The 21,108-nt window shown below is 44.6% G+C and overlaps 2 protein-coding genes across 2 annotated transcripts; one reads left to right on the top strand and one right to left on the bottom strand.

Moving 5' to 3' along the window:
- Positions 1-12,754: 12,754 nt before the first annotated feature.
- LOC144381531 (small cysteine and glycine repeat-containing protein 2-like) lies at positions 12,755-13,050 on the bottom strand. The gene has a single exon (XM_078070001.1). The coding sequence runs from the start codon at positions 13,028-13,030 to the stop codon at positions 12,755-12,757; it is 276 nt and encodes a 91-aa protein (XP_077926127.1). The 5' UTR covers positions 13,031-13,050.
- Positions 13,051-18,506: 5,456 nt separating this feature from the next.
- On the top strand, positions 18,507-18,833 carry LOC144381530 (small cysteine and glycine repeat-containing protein 9-like). The gene has a single exon (XM_078070000.1). The coding sequence runs from the start codon at positions 18,507-18,509 to the stop codon at positions 18,831-18,833; it is 327 nt and encodes a 108-aa protein (XP_077926126.1).
- Positions 18,834-21,108: the final 2,275 nt, after the last annotated feature.

The following is a 21,108-nucleotide window of genomic DNA, read 5'->3' as shown; positions in this document are numbered from 1 at the left end:
CAGAAAGTTTTTTGTAATAGGTGTGTCGTGGATCCCAGTACAGAGAAAAACAGTGTTTGTTTTATTTTTTAAACCTATGGTGACTAAGAAGTATATACAGAAACACGGAATTTTGCCTGGCTCTAGACTCAGACTCCCATGGTTATAAAAAAATAAAGATTGTTCTTAAATATTTCAGGCATTTATTTAACTCAACAGCTGTTCCATTGAATATTTACAAGGGCCCCAGGCGCGATTGGAGGCCCTGGGGCAAAAAGCACACAGACACTCACGTTCTCACGGGCACACACCTCGTAGAAGCATGTTCTCATCCAAATATAGATTTAAGAGGCAAGTAAAGGTTAAAATTAGCAAGGTTCGCGGACCAAGCCTTCAACAAGGAAGGGTGTACGAGGCCCCGTGAGATCCTTCCTGGGAAGACAGACAAACAACAACAAGGCTCTGGCTCAGCTTGTGGAGATGGTACAGAAGGGGCTCCCCCCGCGGACGGCGGCACCAGGCCTCCCTCGCCTCCTGAGTCTCCCTCCTTGCTACTCCCTCCTGAGTCCTCTCTCCTGACACCATGGGCTGCTGTGGCTGCGGCTCGTGTGGCTGCGGCTCGCGTGGCTGCGGCGGTGGGAAGGGCTGTTGCCAGCAGAAGAGCTGTTGCAAGAAGCAATGTTGCTGCTAGGCGGCCGGGGTGCAGGTGCTGCGGGGGCATCTGCTTGCTCCCATCGCTAAGGCTCCCCTCCGTCCCATCTGTCTGCTCCCGCTGTCTCCCTGTCACCTGAACTTCGTGGCATTTTCTCTTTGGTTAAGTATCTCATACTCGGACCTGTCCGTGAGCCTTCATGGTCTGAGAGCGCGAGCAAGAACATCTTGTACAAGGACATGGGGGGAGGGGGGGAGATGGAGACCATCTTGATTATTCCTCTGTGGCTCTGGGGGCTTCACGCTTGGCAGATGCTGGCAGTTCGGCTGACCCTGGCAGACGCCAGCCTGGCACCTGCCCAGGGAGTAGTTGTGGGGGGCAGACTCCCCAGCGTGTCCCGCTCTGCTGCTCCCTGGTTACTGGCCCTGCTGTGAGAGCTTTATGGCTTGGGCTCTGTGTTGGGACCTTGCTTGCATGTCTTCTCTGTTTGCTTTGGGTGGCTCACGACTTCACACTCAAAAGTGTCTGAACCAAAAGGTGTGAGCCCTTCCCAATGCCTGAAGAGCAGCCCACAGCAGCCCTGAGCTCAGACCAGTAGGATCATTTTACTCTGTGTTCATTGCTTTTGCCTGTCTCTGGGCAGAAGTGTCTGCCTTTCCCGTTTCTAAGCACAATGGATTCCTGATTTCTGAGCTGCGGCTTTGTATTTCTAGATACAACACTAATAATGTCTAATAAACTATACTAGGTCATCCTTGAAATACTGACTCCCAAAAACTTCTCATTTGGTGGTTACCTCTCAGGGAGGATGAGCGGGAGGTGTTGAGCAGGGAAGAAAGAGCCCCGCTGGGGTTGCCTACATTTACTATGAACACCAACTACTTCTGGAATGGATGGCCTATGGTAAATTTTTCAGTATTTTATCTCTTTCGAATCTATATTGTAACTTTTGAAAAAAACTCAGTTTTTTCAAGAAGGTCTTAAGTAAACTGACAATAATGGCTAAGCACACACAGGGAGCTTGAAAAAATCTCCTTCAGGCATCAGGATGCCTATCACGGCCATCCACGTGTATTCCTTCCAAGGCAAAATAATTTCCTGAAAATACAGATTTTGTATACAATTTAAATTTGACTTGGGAGTGGCATCTTTTTGACAAGCAGATTTCCTCATTTGAATTTAAAATTCGGGTTTAGCCACAAAAGATTAATTCCCACAGATTTTTAGCCAACTCAGGTCTGCCTACAACCTAAATATTCCCTTACGGGAAAACATAATACCGCTCCTCAGTTAGAAGTTTATTTTCACATTAAATGTACACAAATCAGCTTTTGGAGCTACGAAGCTTTGACGTGAACTCTGCCATCCCATTTGCAAAAGGGATTTTCCATAGAGGATATCATACACACCGCCACCATCAGTTTGTGTGAAATAAGCTTGGATAGAGATAACGAGGAAGTTTGGCCTTCAAGATCTCTTGAACAGTTTTTTTTCCAGTCCCCACTAGCTACTTTTGAAAAATGAATAGCAACCTGTTGGCATGGGCATGGAAAAGCTGTCCCTTTTCTACAATATTGGTGAGAATGTTAAGTGGTACTATTTCTAGAGACAGCAATTTAGCAATCCGCACGTTTTTTGTTTTTTGTTTTTTTTTAAGCACATGCCTTTCAACTCAGAAATTTCACATCTTGGACAAAGACATACTATTGGCAAGGCTATTCATTGCAGTGTAGTTAAAGACCAGGAAAAAAACCTAGATGTCTGCCATTGAGGTCACATTAAATGTTATATCTATACATCAGAATACTGCACAGCTGTCAAAAAGAGCGAGATTCTGGGGCACCTGGGTGGCTCAGTCAGCTAAACATCTGCCTTTGGCTCAGGTCATAATCCCAGGGTCCTGGGATGGAGCCCCACGTCAGGCTCCCTGCTCAGCTGGGAGCCTGCTTCTCCCTCTCCTCCCTGCTCGTGCTTTCTCTCTCACTATCTCTGTCAGTCTCTCTCTCAAATAAATAAATAAAATCTTTAAAAAAAAAAAAAGAGTGAGATCCCATGGCACATGGATGGTTAAGCATCTGCCTTCATCTCGGGTCATGATCTCTAGGTCCTGGGATCCAGACCCACATCATCAGCCTCCCTGCTCTCTCTCTCTCTCTCTCTCACAAATGAATAAATAAAATCTTAAAAAAAAAAAAAAGGGAGATCCTTGTGAATTTAAAAGGGCTTTAGAAGGGATGATTTGAGAGCTCAACAAGATCATTTATGTGAATAGAAATTTACCCAAAATATTATAACATGCAGTCAAGGGAAAGGTGTTACCAGCAAGGTGTGCATGAGTGGGGTGGCCATGGGGGGACAAAATGGATTAGGGAGATTTTAGAAAGAAAGACTTAACTGATGGAAATCCCACAGGCTTTTAGACGGTGCAAGCACCACCAAGCATTATAGTGTTCCTGTGACATCAGCTCCTCAGAGAAGTATTAATGCTCCGGGGAGTGTTCATACCCAAGGAGAGAGGTGCTCTGAACTCTTCTGCTTCAGGGGACTCACTGTGTCTCTTCAATTACCCACAACAGGCCTGGACCTGAGGCTGAGGGAATCCGGGCAAAATCGTGGCCCTGTTAGTGTCAGCAGCTGCCTTCATTGTGGGACACAGGAGTCTGACTTCCAATTGGCCAAAGTATTCAATGTGTCAGGCTTTGGGCTGAAAGTAAAGCAATTTGGGAAACAATCAGGAAATTCTCATAATTAAGTTAGGTCAATCTATAGGTTTCATTAAATAATCCACCCCAAGCTTGTTCTCTGCAGGTTTTCAAATTCCTGTAGGTCCTAAAGATGTTCTTTAGTCGGGGAATTAGACCTACACTGTCCCTCAGGTATCTAAGAAAACACACCCAGGTGAAGGAACTTGTCCCCAAACACATTCCCAACAGAGGTGAGGATCGTTCCACTCTCCACTGGTAAGAGCACTTTACCAAACATGTGGGGAGATGCCACCCAGAGACATGAAATGCTGCCCTCACTTCTTCCCTGTGTCCACCTGCTCTGACTTCAGATCTTGGAAACATTCGGAGAGAAAAATGGAGGAAACGGAGTGGTAACTCCCTCCTTCTTTCAAAATATTTTTTTCTGAATTTAAAATAATGTAAACTCATTATAAACAACTTCAAAATACAGAAAATTCTAAGGGCGAAAATTAACATTGCTTATAGTAAGCACTTCTACCATTCAGTTATATTTCTTTCCATTGTTTTCCTATGCTTTTTTTTTTCCCCCCAATATTTTTATTTTGGAGAATCGCAAACCTACAGGAAAGTTGTGAGAATACTGTAATAAGATCCTATATGCCACTCATTTAAGTTCACCAATGGTGAACATTTTGCCAGAATTTTAGTTTTCTCTCTCCCTTTCATTTGAGAATAAGTTTCAAATATGAAACTTCACCCTTAAAAATATTAGCATGTATTTCCCAAAAGGGATCTTCTGCAAAACTACCACACAATTTTCACACTTAAGAAACTTAACAGTGATACATGCTACTATGTAATATACAGATCATCTTCAATTTCTCTATCCCAAGAATGCCTTGTAATTTATATTGACATTTTTAGTAATTTTTCAACCTGGCTCCAACCAAAGATGTATTTTAAGTTGTCTTTCATCTAGAATGGTCCTCCAACATTTTATTTTTGTCCTGGCAAGTTGTTGTTGCAAAATCACCCTCAGAATGAATTTGTTTGTTCCCTCATGATCACATTCAGGTTAAACATATTTGCAGGAATACTACACAGGTGATTTTTTTCCCCCTCAGAACATGGCATTGAGAAGTATGTGATGTTGGGGTGCCTGGGTGGCTCAGTCGTTAAGCGTCTGCCTTCGGCTCAGGTCGTGATCCCAGGGTCCTAGGATCGAGCCCCGCATCGGGCTCACTGCTCCGAGGGAAGCCTGCTTTTCCCTCTCCCACTCCCCCTGCTTGTGTTCCCTCTCTTGCTGGGTCTCTCTCTGTGAAATAAATAAATAAAATCTTTAAAAAAAAAAAAGAAGAAGAAGTATGTGATGTCAGTTTATCCCTTACTGGTGATGTTAAATTTGATCAGCTAATTAATATGATGTCCACCACATTTTGTCATTGTTAATCTACTCTTTCCCTTTTAATAACCACGGTGTTATTTTCTGTGGATTTATATAACAAAATGAAGAGTATTACAAATACATAGGTTTTATTCTGATTTTTGACTTGCCATTTAATTGTATATAATTGCCCTTATATTAAATATTGGCTTTTTAGAAACTGTTTTTAATGACCACATAATAGCCAATTTTGGGAAATAATTTCCTCATATTCACCACTAAGATACCTAAGCAATTGGACATTTAGCTAACCATTTGGAAATATAAACTTGGATACCAACAACAAAAGAAAAAAATGATTTTTTTCCTTATTTTGAAAATTGTGTAGATTTATAGTTTTTAAAAATATTATGGAGAGGTCCCATGTATTCTTATTCTAGCTTCTGTCAATGGTAACATCATGCATAACTATAGTATAACAGTGATTTTTTTTTAAGTAAAAATTTCACGTCACACCAAATTGCCATAAATTCCAGATGGATCTTTTTATATTTCAATACTTATACTTTATATTGAAATATAAAAATTAAAACCATGCTGTAGTACAAAAACTATAGGAGAATAGTTTTGTATTCCTAGAATGTGGAAGATCTTGCTTACTATGGCACTAAGACCAAAACTCATAAGAAAAAAAATGAATACGTAGAATTTATAAAACATTTAAACATCTGCCAACAACTCAACATGAACAAAGTCTCATTTTTTTTAAAGTAGGAAAACCATATATGCTTATCTGACAGACAAAAGATAAATATATTCATATGTAAGGAGTTCTTACAAATCCACATGGAAAAAAATGTACAAAGGACAGAATCAGGCATTTAAAAAAAATAAAAACACAAACCAGGGCTCCTTGAAAAATGGGTGATTCCTGGTTTGGGTCATAAAATGCACAAGTTGAGCCCCGAAAGTCTTGTCACTCTGGAAAACAGGAAGCTACAAAGTGTAATGGGATCACATTGAGGGGACAATTTAAGCATCAAAAAGAATAATAACTGCAATGTACTGAAACACATTAGATATTTTTAAATACATGAGTTCAAAATAATACCAACAAATAAAAAATAAACCTCATCAGTCATCTTTGGAAGATGCCAGAAAATTAACACATTATTTTGAAACCGGTTTTATAAAAATGGTGGGCCAGAGAATCAGGCATTTATCCTGCCTTTCCTCCATAAAATGTACCTCAGAGTAACCAAAGAGTTGAGAAGAGGACATTTGTCTCTGCAGACGGAGTCCTGGTAACAAAGAGGAAGGAAAATGCAGCCCTAATGAATTCGTGGATGTCAGTAGTGACTAAGCATGGATGCCGATATCACACAGGGTGAGACAAATAGAGTGTGTGCCTCTTGATGGAAGACTTCAACACCACCTATGAAGCAAGTTTGTCCAAAACTGGATACAGAATCCTAGCAGGCCACTAGATGGGATTACTGGAAATCTAGAGGGTTAAACTGATTCCATGGAGATGCAGTCTTCCAACTCCAGAACTCAGCCATGGAAAACTAACCAACTCTACAGTAAAGACAAATTGCGAGGACACAGAGAGGGCTGCAGGGGAAATGCAGGTTAGAATAGACCATAGAGGCTCCAACCAGGTCTAGGGATACATGAGTCTTCTTAGAACCCTAACTAGATAATTGTTTTTTAAAATAAGATATTTGGGGAAATTTGAGCATAACTAATTACTAAGAGATATTAATTAAAAATTATTCTTAGGGGCCCCTGGGTGGCTCTGTCAGTTAAGTGTCCCACTCTTGATTTCAGCTCAGGTCATGATCTCAGAGTTGTGATATCGAGCCTCACATCAGGCTCGGCACTGGGCGCGGAGTCTGCTTGGGATTCTCTTTCCCTCTCCCTCTGCCCCTCCCCCACCTCCGCTCATTCTCTCTCTCTCTCTCTCTCTCTAAAAAAGAAGCATTCTTAACTGTTAGTCATGACGATGGTATTGTGGTTATACTTTAATTCTTACAAATTTGCTTCAAAATAATTGGCTATGAATTAATCATTGTTGAAGCTAGGTCCATGGGAGTTCATGATACATGTTTAAAATTGGGTTCTGAGGCGCCTGGGTGGCTGTCGTTAAGCATCTGCCTTCGGCTCAGGTCATGATCCCAGGGTCCTGGGATCGAGCCCCGCATCGGGCTCACTGCTCAGTGGGAAGCCTGCTTCTCTCTCTCCCACTCCCCCTGCTTGTGTTCCCTCTCTCGCTGTCTTTCTCTGTCAAAAAAATAAATAAAATCTTTAAAAAAAAGAAAGTTGGGTTCTGTTTTGGTTTTGGTTTTTTTTTACAGTGAACTTCACTAATTAGAAAAACATCAATTTTCTCATCTGCTGTATTAACAAAACATTGTATTAATCATATCTAGTGTTGGTTACAGAGCATAAAGAAACCGTCATACACAGTGGCTGGGAGTAACTGATCAACATTTTATAGAGAGCAATTTTGTAACTTTTATCAGCAAAACATGGATACCCTTTGATCTAGTCATTCCACCTTTAAGGGTTTGCTCCAAGGAAATGATCAGGAGCGAGAAAAGTTGTAATGCATAGCTAACATTTATTGAACTCTTATTTTGTGCCAGGCACTGACTCATTTAATCTGCATAATAACCGTTTGGATTCAGTATATTATTTTTTTAAAGATTTATTTTATTTATTTGAGAGAGAGGGAGAGAAAGAGCACCTGCAAGCAGAGGAGGGAGGGGAGGAGAGGGAGACAAGCAGTGATAACAGGGGATCTGCCCCAGCCTTTTGCTGGAATTCAGTCCCACAGACAGCTGTGCTGTCCTGTGCACTCTCTCGCTCAGCTTATCCTGAGAGATCCCTAGGGTTCCAGATCACACACCCAGGCACAGCTCACCCCACCCCCACCCACATCACCAGGGAGCCCCTCCACTGCCACCAACTGGCTCTCAGGGGTCCCTGCTCTGCTGGGCTGAGGGCAGAGTGCCCTGTTGGTGTCCAGGGTTCTTACAACCACTGGGCCCACTCCCCTCTTCCCTCTTCATCCCAAGGGTGGAGCAGAGTCTTCCTTTAATTCCCCATGACCTTTCAAGGCCTCAGATTGTAACTATTGACAAGTCTCTACAGGTTCAAGGACAACAGGGAGTGATTTAAAACCACAGCCAAATACAAGCCGTGCTCTTCACCCCGTGTGCCTCTCCCCACCTCTTTCCACTTTGCTGCCTACCCCTACTCTTCCTGCAGGACGCCCTCCAGCATCTTTGCTCCCTTTGGAGTCACAAACCACAATTAAACTCCATTGAAAGAAGAGATTCACCCCATGTCCTATTCTTAAATCTGCCTGGGTTGGCTCAGGTGGTGGAAGGTGGGAGTATCTGCTCCCTTCAGGGTAAATTTCACTTTAGTCCCACCCACACAGATGGGATCTGCCCCCTGCCCCCAACTTCACAGTAGGACAATTACCTAAGAACTCAATTAACCAACAGCCCTACCTCCTGATGCTTGGAATATTTAATTTCAAGCATCACGTGGGATGTGGCCTAGGAATATTTCATGTCTGCTGAAAAGTGCCAAACTCTGTCCTATTCATTTTCACACTCCCTCCTTCACTGAGGGTTAAAATTGAGCTGGGAGGTCTTTCCTAGAGACTCAAGGCCAGCGCTCCAGACCATCTGTGACCATTGGCTTGAACGAGAGGACGCACACTGTCCCCCACCCTCCACCCCAGGCAAGCAGGCACCTGAAGCCAGGCAAAGAAGAGAAACAGGTCTACCCAAACAGCCCCAAAGCAGCACAGCGAATGAAATATCATCTACCAGGTCCCGTGCCCTGATGGACCTTCTGTGTCTGCCTCTGCGGGGAGGAGGTGAATGCTTGTCTGTCTGCGTGCCCAAATCACAGGAGCAACTGAAGTCTGCACCCAAGACAGACACTGCCTTCAACTTCTCCTGTTCTCACCAAGGTTTTCCAGGGCACAATTAGAGGAGGGAAAACTGTTGACAACTTAAGTTCTACATGTTCAAAATTGGACTCTTGATCTCCCTACCAGTACGCCCCCAAAAAAATGCTTTTCTCACAGACACACCCCTCCCCATGAATCCTCCTCAACAGTGACTTCATCCTTCCTGTTTCCCAAGCCAGAGAGACACTGGCACCCAGGGATGCCTATCTTTCTCTCTGGTCCTGCACTAGATGGATCAGCAAAATTGGGTGCCATCACTGGAACCCAACCCACTCTCACCTGCACCCCTACCCCACAGGTCCAGGCCCCCCGGCAAGAGCTTCCTCAGGATGGAGCGTCTCCCACCCCCCGCCATAGTCAATTCTCAAGGCACAGTGACAGTAATCTTTCTGCAGAGAAAGTCAGGTGATCTCATCTCTAACTCACGCCCTCCTCAGGTGGCCTATGACACTCACCGGCCAGGTTGAAGTTTGTAATGACCTGAACTGACAGATGAGAGGCAATCCCCACCAACCCCACCCCCCTGCCCACCACCACCACCTTGCTGAACACCTGCTCCCAGCACCCTCATCTGCTTACAGTCCCATAGTCCACAGTGCTCTTGACCCTGACAAGTGGACACCTCACTCCCTCCGCACTTCCTGGTGTGTCTCAAATGTCACCCACCTTCTCCATGAATCCTATCTGAATCACTCAATTTAAAATTGAAATCCTACTCACCCTCCCTGCAATCCACATCTCTCCTGCACTGCTCTTTCTCCCCATGACATCATATTTTAATATACTTTATTTTTTAAGGACCTCCATGGCACAGAAAACAATGGACTGTAATCTGTGGTTCATAATACACTCTAAGCATAGTCTTCTTTATTTAGTTTGCTAATTATTTTGATAATGTAACAGGACTAAGCCTTGACAGCATAGTCTAAAAGGTTCCTCACCACCCCAACCCTTTCTTCTGTACCCCTACACCCAGGTTAGTCCTTACCCTAAAGCCTGTGCTCATCATTTCTTTGCTTTTCTTTGGACATGAATTTATTACATCTATATGCATTCCTTCCTGTAACTACACTAAAATTCATTGGTTCATCTACTCTCTGGATGATGGGAATTTCCATTGCTTCCAGGGTTTTGCTGGTTTTGACAGTGCTGCTATGAACATTTTTGTGTCTATCTGCTGGAGCACGTGTGGAAGAATTCCTACACACCTGAGAATGGAATTGTTGAGTCTCGTGGAAATAAATGAAGACCAACAAGAACAGAAAAGGTTATTTATTCAGAGCTCACTACAGCAGAGGGGTTGGCCACCATCTCTTGCACTTTGGCAGAGACTCAAAGGCAGACAGAGAGGGAGAGCTTTAGGGTGGAAAAGGGGAGGCTTCAGTTGTGCCCCGATGGGAGCCTGTGGCCCAAGGAAGGTGGAGGCGGGATAACTAGATGCAGGGCATCCTATGTGACTGGTTGAAGGGGCACATATCTGGCTCTCTCTAGTTGGTCCGAAGTTGCAAGCAGGGACAGAAATCTGGGAAAAAGCCAGTTACTGATCAGGTCCTGACTATCTGGGGCCTTTATTGCAGGAGTTATTACTTGACTCCCTGGATTGTTTGCTGGAGATAATGATCAGGGTTCTGGAAGTCTGACCTGCAGGTAGTAGATTGGCTGCCTGGACAGCTTACTTAGATAAAGGCTGGTTTCCTGGCTGGTTGCTGCAGATTATGGGTGAGAGTTCTGTTTCTATATATGGTTCGGCCATTGGCCATTTGTATGTTCAGTGTTTAGTCTCTAACATACCTTATAATACACTCATTTACTAAGTGTATTATCTCACTCCCACGACAAGGATGTTGGGTCTATGAGAATGGGTATTTTTATCTGTCTTGTTCACTGATGTACTCTTGGTGCCTAGAACAGTGTCTAGCACATTGTAGTTACTCCCTATGCATTTGTAAAATCAGGAAATACAATGTATAAAAATATCATGCTGCGGGCACATATTTTATTTCCCTGTTATCCTCAGAAGTAAACATTGTATCACTCACACCTAATCTCCCTCCATTAGTGCAGGAATGTTCCCAGCCCTGGATTATTTTCCTGTGTCCCACCATGCCCAGGTATGTCTGTCAGAGTTGGTGATCCCCAGGTGTACGCCGAAGCAAATGCATCTATTTCATTTTATTTTCCCGTTCCTTTGATGCACACATTAGTGTGATGGCTGGCAAGCAGTAATAAGTAATGCCTCTCCCAGCAGGTAGCATCACCCACCATCTCCTGGGTGTCTTTGAAAACAGACCTGGGCCAGGCAAGTGGTGCCCATTTCTGCTGGAGACTTGCGAACCAGGGCCCGGCCTCCGCAGAAGCATCCCCGACACTGTGATTTGGTGTGTGCTTTTCCTTTGCTCCCTGCACCCCGCTCCTGCAGTTCTGTTCAGGGCAACTCGCTGAAGCACCTGTTCTCTGTGAGTACTTCCCGGATGGAAGAGAGAGAGAGGACCCGAGACCTCGTGGGCTGGGCCATCAACCAGTGGGAGGAGATCACCTCTGCAGCCCCTGAGCAGCTGCCTGAAACGTTGAGGTGTGCTCTTCTGGCCCTGTCTCCGTCCTTTGATTTCCACAAGAAACAGATTTAAGTAGAAAAGTCTAAAGCATCGTTCATACAAAAGGGTACTGCATTCCGAATGTGGGTTCATCAATAACATACACTGTGTGTGGTTTCACCTTCAAGGGACACTGAGACATGTGGTCTGAAAACAACCCATTGTGACATTTTCAATATTTTATTTATGTAGAGAAAGAGAGAGCATGAATGGGGGGAGGGGCAGAGGGAGAGAGAGAGAGAATTCTCAAGCAGACTCCCTGTTGAGCCCAACGTGGGGCTCGATCTCATGACCCTGACTGAGATCATGACCTGAGCAGAAATCAAGAGTCAGATGCTTAACCAACTGAGTCACCCAGGCACCCCCTCCCATTGTGATATTTTAATTTTTCAGTTCTTATAATATGTTTAGGATCTAGCCCCGTGTCGGGGTCCCTGCCAGCAGGGAGCTTGTTTCTCCCTCTCCCTCTGCTGTTCTACCTGCTTATGCTCTCTCTCTGTCAAATAAATAAAATCTTTAAAAAATATATATGTTTAGATATGACAGAATATAGTCAAAGTGAAGAAAGTGTTTGGGTAACTCACAATGCTTACTAATAGATTTATTCACTTATGACCACACTAGTATTTTGTGACCACAACCTGACAAAGACACAGTTAACTAGTACTGGTGATGGAGTAAAAATTCTCATTAATATGCAGTCGGATTTTAGGTTGTTAATAGGACCAGACAGAAATAACTAAAACTTAAATAGGTACACATTGCTTTAGGTGTTGAATTTCCCCTGACTGTAGACACTGAGATCAAAATCTGTTAGAAAAGTTGAATCCAGAGGTGGACAGACAGAGTCCATTGATACAGTGTTCCCAGAATCTTTTTCCTGACTTGCACAGGGGGATAGTTGAGGCCACCAAATTATGACCATCCTATGAAAACCTATTAATGACGGATTATCCACTAATTACTCCAAACCCATCTCAAACAAACATCAGGGGTCTTACTTTGATGGGTGTAATCACATCCTTGGGTGAGACACAGTCGAGTAAGGACAAGAGAGGAGATGTCGGTGAGACTTTGCCAGTTTTATGCGGTTTATTAGGAAAATCATTGCCTTAGGTTTACAGAAACAGAAACTAGCAGAGATTCGGGATATAGAAGCCACAAAAAGAGGAGGAAAGGAGTAGAAACATACATTTCAGCAGGAACATTTCAAGAAAGCATAGCATTAAAAATCATCACTCTATTGTGTTGGGCTCATACTTTGGTGATGGATGGAGGATTGTGCTGGTGTTTTCCATTTAGAGGCAGGATCTCAGGGACCAGGCGATCTGTATTAAACTCCTCAGGCTGAGAACCAGTGTCATGTCACCCCTGTGACATTCAAATCAGGGAGGACTGGCAGGAAGAAAGAAAATCTTACCAATGGGACAGTTACCTGCAGCATCTTCCCAGAGGCCGACTGGCCGCCTAGCAGCAACATTGCTTCTTGCAACAGCTCTTCTGCTGGCAACAGCTCTTGTGCTGGCAACAGCCCTTCCCATGCGAGCCGCAGCCACACGAGCCACAGGAGTGACAAGAGCGGTGGCAGCAGCAGACCACGGGGGTACTGCAGCAGCCCCCACAGCAGCCGCAGCAGCAGGGGCAGCAGGCCGAGCAACAGCCCACCCGGTAGCACCTGCAGGTGGTGCATCCGCCGCAGCCGCCGCCGCAGCCACCACAACTTCCACAGCCACAGCAGCCCATGGCGTCAGGAGAGAGGACTCAGGAGGGAGTAGTGAGGAGGGAGACGTGGGAGGCGAGGGAGGTCTGGTGCCGCTGTCCGCGGGGGGAGCCCCTTATGTACCAACCCTGCAGGTAGGGACAGTGAGACACGTGACCACTTCCCTGTTGCTATTTAGTTCAGTCATCATGGGAAAAACCTCATAATATATTAATGACTTCCCTTTTCGTGATGTCAGCTAGATTTATTAGGTTATTTGTTTATTTTTCTAAGTCAAATAAATGCCCTAAAAATTCCAGTAAGGGCTCCTGGGAGCCATGGAAAAAGGGGATGCTGTCAACAGCCACGGACACGCTAAGGAAGCCCAGGCAACACAACATCCTGTGGCTGACCGCCGAGCAACAACTAACATCACGACGGGGCTATTTCCGCGCTCAGCCCAGAAGTCCTCTTACCAAAGACTAGAAAAATAAAAGGAGTGTCATGCTGAAATGGCATTGCCAACTGCAGAATCAGCCTTGCTACCCTCATCAGAGATTGTTTAGCAAAGAATGAAAGCCTTACTCCCCGCCACAGACTTGTAAAGCAGGTCACCGTGTTCGCTGAGCTGTACATTTCACCTAGCGAGGCTGCTTAGAAAGCACAAGTAAATATTTGCAAGGGCTCATCTTTTTCTGGTACGATTCTGATTGCATTTAAAATACGAAGGCATTTCCTAATTAGAACAAAAAATGAATCTGAGTGCTTGGGAAGTTTTTATCAACTGATATCTAAGAGGAAACTCTACGTGAAAAATGGTATGGCCCACAATGGCAGATAGATGAAGAGAAATATTTTAACTATGTACATCTATTTTAAAATTAATATTCAAAGCATATTTGAAAGCTACTGACATAATCCATATTGCCAGTTTCCACTAGTCTCATATAGGTGACCATACACCCAGCCTTAGATCCTTTTCTAAAACACACACCAAATAATGGCACAAAATGGTCCATTACGGGACCTCCCAGCACAGAACGTCGTCTATGTCAAAGGCTGAATGCTTCTTTATTATTGAGAAATATTTTTTTTAGGTGAGTCTCAGGCGACTATATTGCTTTGGAATAATAGATGAGGAATACTTCAGAAATACTTTGGAAAGATAAAACAGTGGTAGGGGTTCCTCACCTTGGCACTACTGACATTTTGAGCCAGACATCTCCTTGCTGTGGATGTTGCATTCTAGGATGTTGAGCAGCATCCCCAGCCTCTGACTAGTTATGACAACCTCTCTCCCGGTAATGACAACCCAAATGTCTCCATACATTGCCAAATGTCCCCAGGAGGCAAAATCACTCCCCACTGAGATCAGAGCCCTACTGAAATATAAGGGAAATAGCCTACATCCTAGCACTCGGGCAAAGGATGCGAGTTTAAAACTAGCCCTTGAAGTCCACAAAAGGATATTGTATGAAATTCTTTTTTCTTTTTAAATTTTTGGAGAGAATCCCCGGGACATATGATTCAGGAGGGGTAAAGTACATGGGGTGGCTGGTGAATGAGGCCAGGGAGGGCCTTGCCCACGCTGACTGACCCCTGCCCCCTGCCACCATACTGACAAAAATGTGTGTTGGATGGAGTCAATTGAGTTGTGTTCTCATCAGTTTCTTTTGTGTCAAATACCACTGGGAGGCAGGCAGGGAGTAGTAAGAAAACGACAGGAAATGCTAGTGATGCCAACAGAACGAAATCCTAGCCCCTTTTGAAAAATGAAGTCGAGCAAAGCACAAAAACAAAACAAAACAAAAAGCCACGTGAGTCTATGTTGTTTTGCTAGTCAGCACAACCCAACGTTCTATGTTTCATCCCCACAGGAGGGGGAGAAAGGAAGACAGAGAAACTCAGGCGATGCTTGGTGAGGGAAAGGGGCGGGTGCCTTGGTTGGGCCAGCAGGCTTGCCTTCTGACTCCTGGCCGCACAAGCACAGCTGTGAAGACAGGAAGCCAGGCAAAGGGGCCTGGGGACAAAAACTTTTTATACTACGTTGTACCCCAGGGAGCTCAAAATGGCTTCCAAGAGACCTAGGTTGCAGGGAATAGAAAGGCAGTAATTCAAGAAATAGGAAAGAAGCCATAAAAACAGAGCTGGGAGAATGCCGTGGACAAATCTGCCATCTTGTAACTTTGGCCCAAGGCTTATCCCATGCCTCCTTCCCCCTCTATTCCTGTTGCTTACAGGCTGGGTAGGAAGACCCCTTCTTTTCCAAGATCTGCCACTTCGTCCTCCTCAGTGTCTTTTTGGATACCTTCAGTGTGATATATCTTTGGCCCAAGTTACTTTGCCTGATCACATCTGTCTTAGTTTGGGCTGCTCGAACAGAATACCACAGACTGGGTGGCCTATAAAACACTCACAGTTCCAGAGGCTGGAAATCCAAGATCAGAATGCCACCATGGTGGGTTTCGGTGAGAGCCCTCTTCATGGTTGCAGACTTCTCGATGTATCTCCACATAGTGGAAAGAGGAGGTGAGAGCTCTCTGGGGTCCCTGAATAAGGGCACTAATCCCATTCATGAGGGCTCACCCTCATGACCTGATCCCCTCCCCAAGGCCCCACCTCCTAATACCATCACAATGGGGGTTAGGATTTCAGCCTATGCATTTGGGACTCACCTCCCACCAATCTGCCCCTTTCTCAGTTCACTTCTGTGTTCCTGATACAGGGATGAAAACATAAATAAAATATGATCCCAGACTTCAAGGAACTTAGTCTGGTCAGGGACACAAGGTGTATAATCTGGCAACATGAAGACAGAAAAAAGGAGTAGAAAAAGTGGCAAGGAAGGAGTGCACAATGCTTTGTGGGCAATGATGATATAGACACAAGATGTTTCAGTTGAGCTTTGAATAAGACCAGAAATCTCTCAAGGGGCCACAGGTGAAGAAATAAGGGTGGTGAGTTATCTTTCTTGAAATATAATTTTTTTTTAATGACCAGTCATGGTATTTTTCTGACTATAAAAAAATCCAAGAAATTAAACTTGGTCGTGAAGGCCAAGGTCATGTGCCATTCCCCCAGGCTTTGCAACCTATGGTGACATTTGCAGAGGGGACCCAAGTGATAACGAGACACTGGAGCTCCTTCAGAAGTGATGGGTGATCCATTGCAGGCATTTCTGCAGAGGGGCGTAGCCTCAAATAACCACTGTTCTTCACAACATACGTTAAATATGACAGGAATTAATTGTAATCCCTGCGAGTGATGTTGAATCTCAGTTACAATGGAAAGGAAAAATAGAGCCTGGACGTTTCAGCAGTAGGTTCTGAGAAAACATGGCTGTCCTTTTGTTATGCTCAGCCAGGGTGAGGCAGAGCTGAGTCCGAATCCTGGCTCAGACCCCAGATGTGACGCTCAGCACGTACCTTGACCCCTTTGAACCAATGTTAATAGCATTTACCTCCTAGGACTGCGCTGACATTAACCACGATAAAGTACCTGGAATGGAGTTACATACTACACACATGTGATTAGTTCCTTTCTTCTACAAAAGCTAGAAATAGAAGCTACAGTGACAAAGCCGGTTTCCTACATTTACTGTGAACCCAGTAAGTACTAGTCAAGATCTTGCTGTGATTATTTTAGGCTTGGCCATACAATCTAGGCAGGGCGTAACTTATATACAGTTGACCCTTGAACAATGCAGGATTGGGGCACCAAACCCCCGCACGGTTTGAAATATAACCTTTGACTCCTCGAAAACTTAACTACTAATAGTCTACTGTTGACCAGAAGCCTTACTGATAACACCAAACATTGATTCACACGTTTTATATGTTATATATATTATATACTATGTTCTTTAAAATAAGCTAGAGAAAAGAAAATGCTGTTAAGAAAATCACAAGGCAGGGGCGCCTGGGTGGCTCAGTCGTTAAGCATCTGCGTTCAGCTCGGGTCATGATCCCAGGGTCCTGGGATCGAGCCCCGCATCGGGCTCCCTGCTCCGCAGGGAGCCTGTTTCTCCCTCTCCCACTGCCCCTGCTTGTGTTCCTCTCTCTCTGTCAAATAAATAAATAAAATCTTAAAAAAAAAAAAAAAAAGAAAGAAAATCACAAGGCAGAGAAAACACATTTACACTATTGTACTATATTTATCAAATAAAAATCCACTTATAAGTGAAACCATGGAGTTCCAACTGAGTTGTTCAAGAGTCAACTGCGTATTTTTCAAATTAAACATGGATTATTTCAGTGACAAGACATTCTGGAAAAGGTAAAACTGGAGACAGACATTTGGGGGGAAACAGGGACAAATAGGCAGAACACTGCTCTGTATGATACTATAATGGTGGTTACCTGTCATTATACATTTACCAAAACTCGAGGAATTTATAACCCCAAAAGCGACCCGGAGAGTAAAGAGTGGATTTCGGGAGACAATGACACGTGGTGTTAGGTTCCTCCATTGTGACAACTGTCCCACTCAGGGGCAGGACGCTGATGGTGGGGGAGGCTGCATGTGGGGACAGGGAGTACATGGGGAATCTCAGAACTTTCAGATCAGTTTAGCTGTGAGCCTAAAACTGGTCTAAAAAATATAGTCTACTTTACTCTGAAACCAATAATACATTATATGTTAATTAATTGAATTTAAATTAAAAAAATAAAAGATTCCAAAAATACATAGTCTACTTTAAAAAAAAATAGACATGACTTGACCTCAACGAAAGAAACTGAGGCACAGAGGGACCATGGCTTTCTCTGGGCCTTGGAGCCAACTTGGCTCCGTCCACTACCCCATGAGTGCAGAACACAGGGAGACATGAGCTGGCGTGGGAAGCTCATTTTGAAATACATCATCACAAGCCCTCCAGCCCCAGAGCAATCCCTTTCCAAGTGACTTTCCCATATTTTGACCCATGATCCAAGGACAAAGTGAATCTGAAAATCAATGAGAAAACTGTTGGACTTTCTAGCCTCAGAGCTTTATGACATGTGAAAAGAGGCAAATGGGGGTGCTTTGCTTCCCCAAGGGGGATCCCACCTTCTCTAGCATTCAGCAAAGACCATCTGCAAGCAGAGAAGGGTCTGTCTGTAACCAAGGGAAAGACACGCACTCGGCAGAGGGACCCCGATGCTCACAGGATGCATGAGCTTTCATCAAGTGAGAGTCCTTGCACTTGAAGGTCATCCTTGCACTTGAAGACTGCTAGATGCAAACAAGATTAAACGTTTCAGAAGCATGTTGTTTTATTAGGTGCACAACTTGAGGAAGAAGCAAATGCTAAAACAAGCCAATTGTATGAAGTCAGAGGTGTTCAATGAGGAAATACATTCAGGGTCTTGTGGAATTCGGCCAAGGAAGCTGGTGGAAACCACAACAAGGAAGTGGCCACATGCCCCGGGTTGGGCCCCGAGGTGGGTATATAAGGGTCAGTGAAGCAAAGGGCCTCAGACCTCCCTCGCCTCCCGAGTCTCCCTCCTCGCTACTGCCTCCTGAGTCCTCTCTCCTGACACCATGGGCTGCTGTGGCTGCGGAAGTTGTGGTGGCTGCGGTGGCTACGGCTGCGGCTGCGGTGGCTACGGCGGTGGCTATGGCGGCAGCTGCACCACGTGCAGGTGCTACCGGGTGGGCTGTTGCTCGGCCTGCTGCCCCTGCTGCTGCGGCTGCTGTGGGGGCTGCTGCAGTACCCCCGTGGTCTGCTGCTGCCACCACTCCTGTGGCTCCTGTGGCTCGTGTGGCTGCGGCTCGCATGGGAAGGGCTGTTGCCAGCACAAGAGCTGTTGCCAGCACAAGAGCTGTTGCCAGCAGAAGAGCTGTTGCAAGAAGCAATGTTGCTGCTAGGCAGCCGGCGGCTCGGCCGCTAGCGTGAGAGATGTTTGGGGCTTTGCTCACGGCGCTTGGTAGGACTTTCCTCCATCCCTCCCGCCTGCTTGCTCCTGCTCTATGCACTTTGATGTCTTAGAGCTGCTCATTCTGTCCTGGTGCTCTGAAGTTTCAGCGCTGGTTCTTCCCCTTCAGTGTGGTGTCATGACGACACCAATTTCTTCTCCCTGTATTTTCCAGAAGGTAACGTCAAGCAGGAAACGGTTCTCTGTCATCTTTGAAATCTTGTCCCTGTTTGGAAGAAAGATAAATCATATATTGTCAGCCTTACAGAGTGGGAACACAGGCACCCAGGTCAAACACCGATTTATATTATAAGCTTGATAAAGTAAAATCGTGGATAGTTAATATTTCATTTTCTTCAAAAAATTACTTATGATGAACGTTTCTATTCTACGTTCCCTTCTTTCCATTTCTATGTCTCTGAAAAAAAAAGGGGGGGGCAATCTTTCTTAATAAAAAAAATTATTCACAATATTCTAATGTGTCTCTCTGTTGTATAAGACGTGTCCCCTCCCATGACTGAGGCCAATGGAGCAGAAAAAAAGGGTGATATCAAAAGACTTGGGATAGTTTACAGTTCATGGGTGATTGGCCCTATACTGTCCTTTCTTTAACAAGAAAGATAGAAATTGGGGGTGGGGGAGGTAGAACCCCAACTTTTGGTCATCAGGGTCATTGAAGGAAATTCCTGGGCTCTCCTACACGTGCCTTCCTGATGTCTGTGTCTGCAGCTGAATTCTGGTTGTAAGTATTGGACAGCCCCACACGGCAGGTCATGTTTCACTCCATCGCTCTATACATTTCACTCATTCATTCATTCAGCAGGCATGTTAAGTGCCATGTTAGGTACTTAGCCAAGCACCAGGGATCTGAAGAAAAACAAGCCTTTGCCTTCAAAGAGTTGATGTCTGAGAGAGAGAGAGAGTCAATTACAAAACAGCATCCTATGTCAGGTTTCTTTGGTCACCCTTTCTCCACTCCTGTGTCAACGACTCAAATAGATTTTTGTGTATATCATTGCAGCCACATTGCTAAGTACAAACATAAGAGGCACTCAGTTCATTTGCTGGGTAAGATGACCAAGTGAGCGGTTGACAATTTCCATGGGACTTTTCCCTGGCTCCCATGGCATTTGACACAAATAAGCACCTGTCCTCCCTAATAAACTTTTGTCTCCCAGCTTTTCGTCCTCCTCCTAGTGACTCCCTCTCATCCTCTATGTGCTTGCCCAGCATGGACACCCCAGTGCTCAACCCTAGCCCTCTCCTCCATCATTCTACATCCTCATCTGTCTCTTCTCTGTCATCTTTTTTTTTTCCTTTCCATAGCACCTAACACTTTCTAACATACCATAAAATTCAGGAATTTATCATGTTGATCCCATGGTGTCCCCTCTGTCTCACCCCACACAGAAATGTACATTCTACAAAGCAAAGATTCCTCACTCTTTTGTTCACTGACAGTATCTCAAGCACCTAGAACAGCATCTGGCACATAATATATACTCAATAAATAGCTTGGGTTTTTTTTTAAGATTTTATTTATTTATTTAAGAGAAGAGAGAGAGCATGAGCAGGGGTTGGGGGGAGGGGCAGAGGGAAAAGGACAAACAGACTCTCCACTGAGCAGGGAGTCCGACTTGGGGCTTGATCCCAGGATCCCGAGATCTTGACCTCAGCCAAAGGCAGATGCTTAACTGACTGAGCCACCCAGGCACTCCTAAATAGCTTCTTAATGAATAAATGATTTTGTAAACTTTTTTTATTATGGAACATGCCAAACATAAACAGAAGTGGAGAATATAATACAACACATTCCTAAGAACCATCACCCAAGTCAACAATTTTCAACATGGCCAGTCTCTTATCATCTATGACCTCATCCATACCTCTCCCACCACTGGATAATACACAACGAAATCCAGACCTCATATCACCTAATCAGCAAATATGTTTACGTTCCTTCAAGTGAATGAATTCCTCATCATCTCTCTCTGACTTAGACTGTGGCCAAGGGCTATCAGAGAAACACAGAAGTAAACTCAAGGTCCAAAATGAGGTCCTCTCTTGGCAAAAAGTTATGGAGGAAATCATGACACCCTGGACCTTTAAGAAAATTCTGGTGTTTTCTGGGAGGGCTTGGCAGTCAATGCACAAGGGCACTCTGTTGCACAATGAGCAGGGTACTCCCACTCCCAAAGGGTAGCTTGGTAATTTATAAATCGATTTTC

This window comes from Halichoerus grypus, chromosome 4 (assembly GCF_964656455.1).
Source record: "Halichoerus grypus chromosome 4, mHalGry1.hap1.1, whole genome shotgun sequence".
In the NCBI taxonomy this organism is placed as follows: Eukaryota; Metazoa; Chordata; class Mammalia; order Carnivora; family Phocidae; genus Halichoerus; species Halichoerus grypus.
Note: the sequence above shows the minus strand (reverse complement) of the source record. Positions and strands in the feature narration are given on the sequence as shown.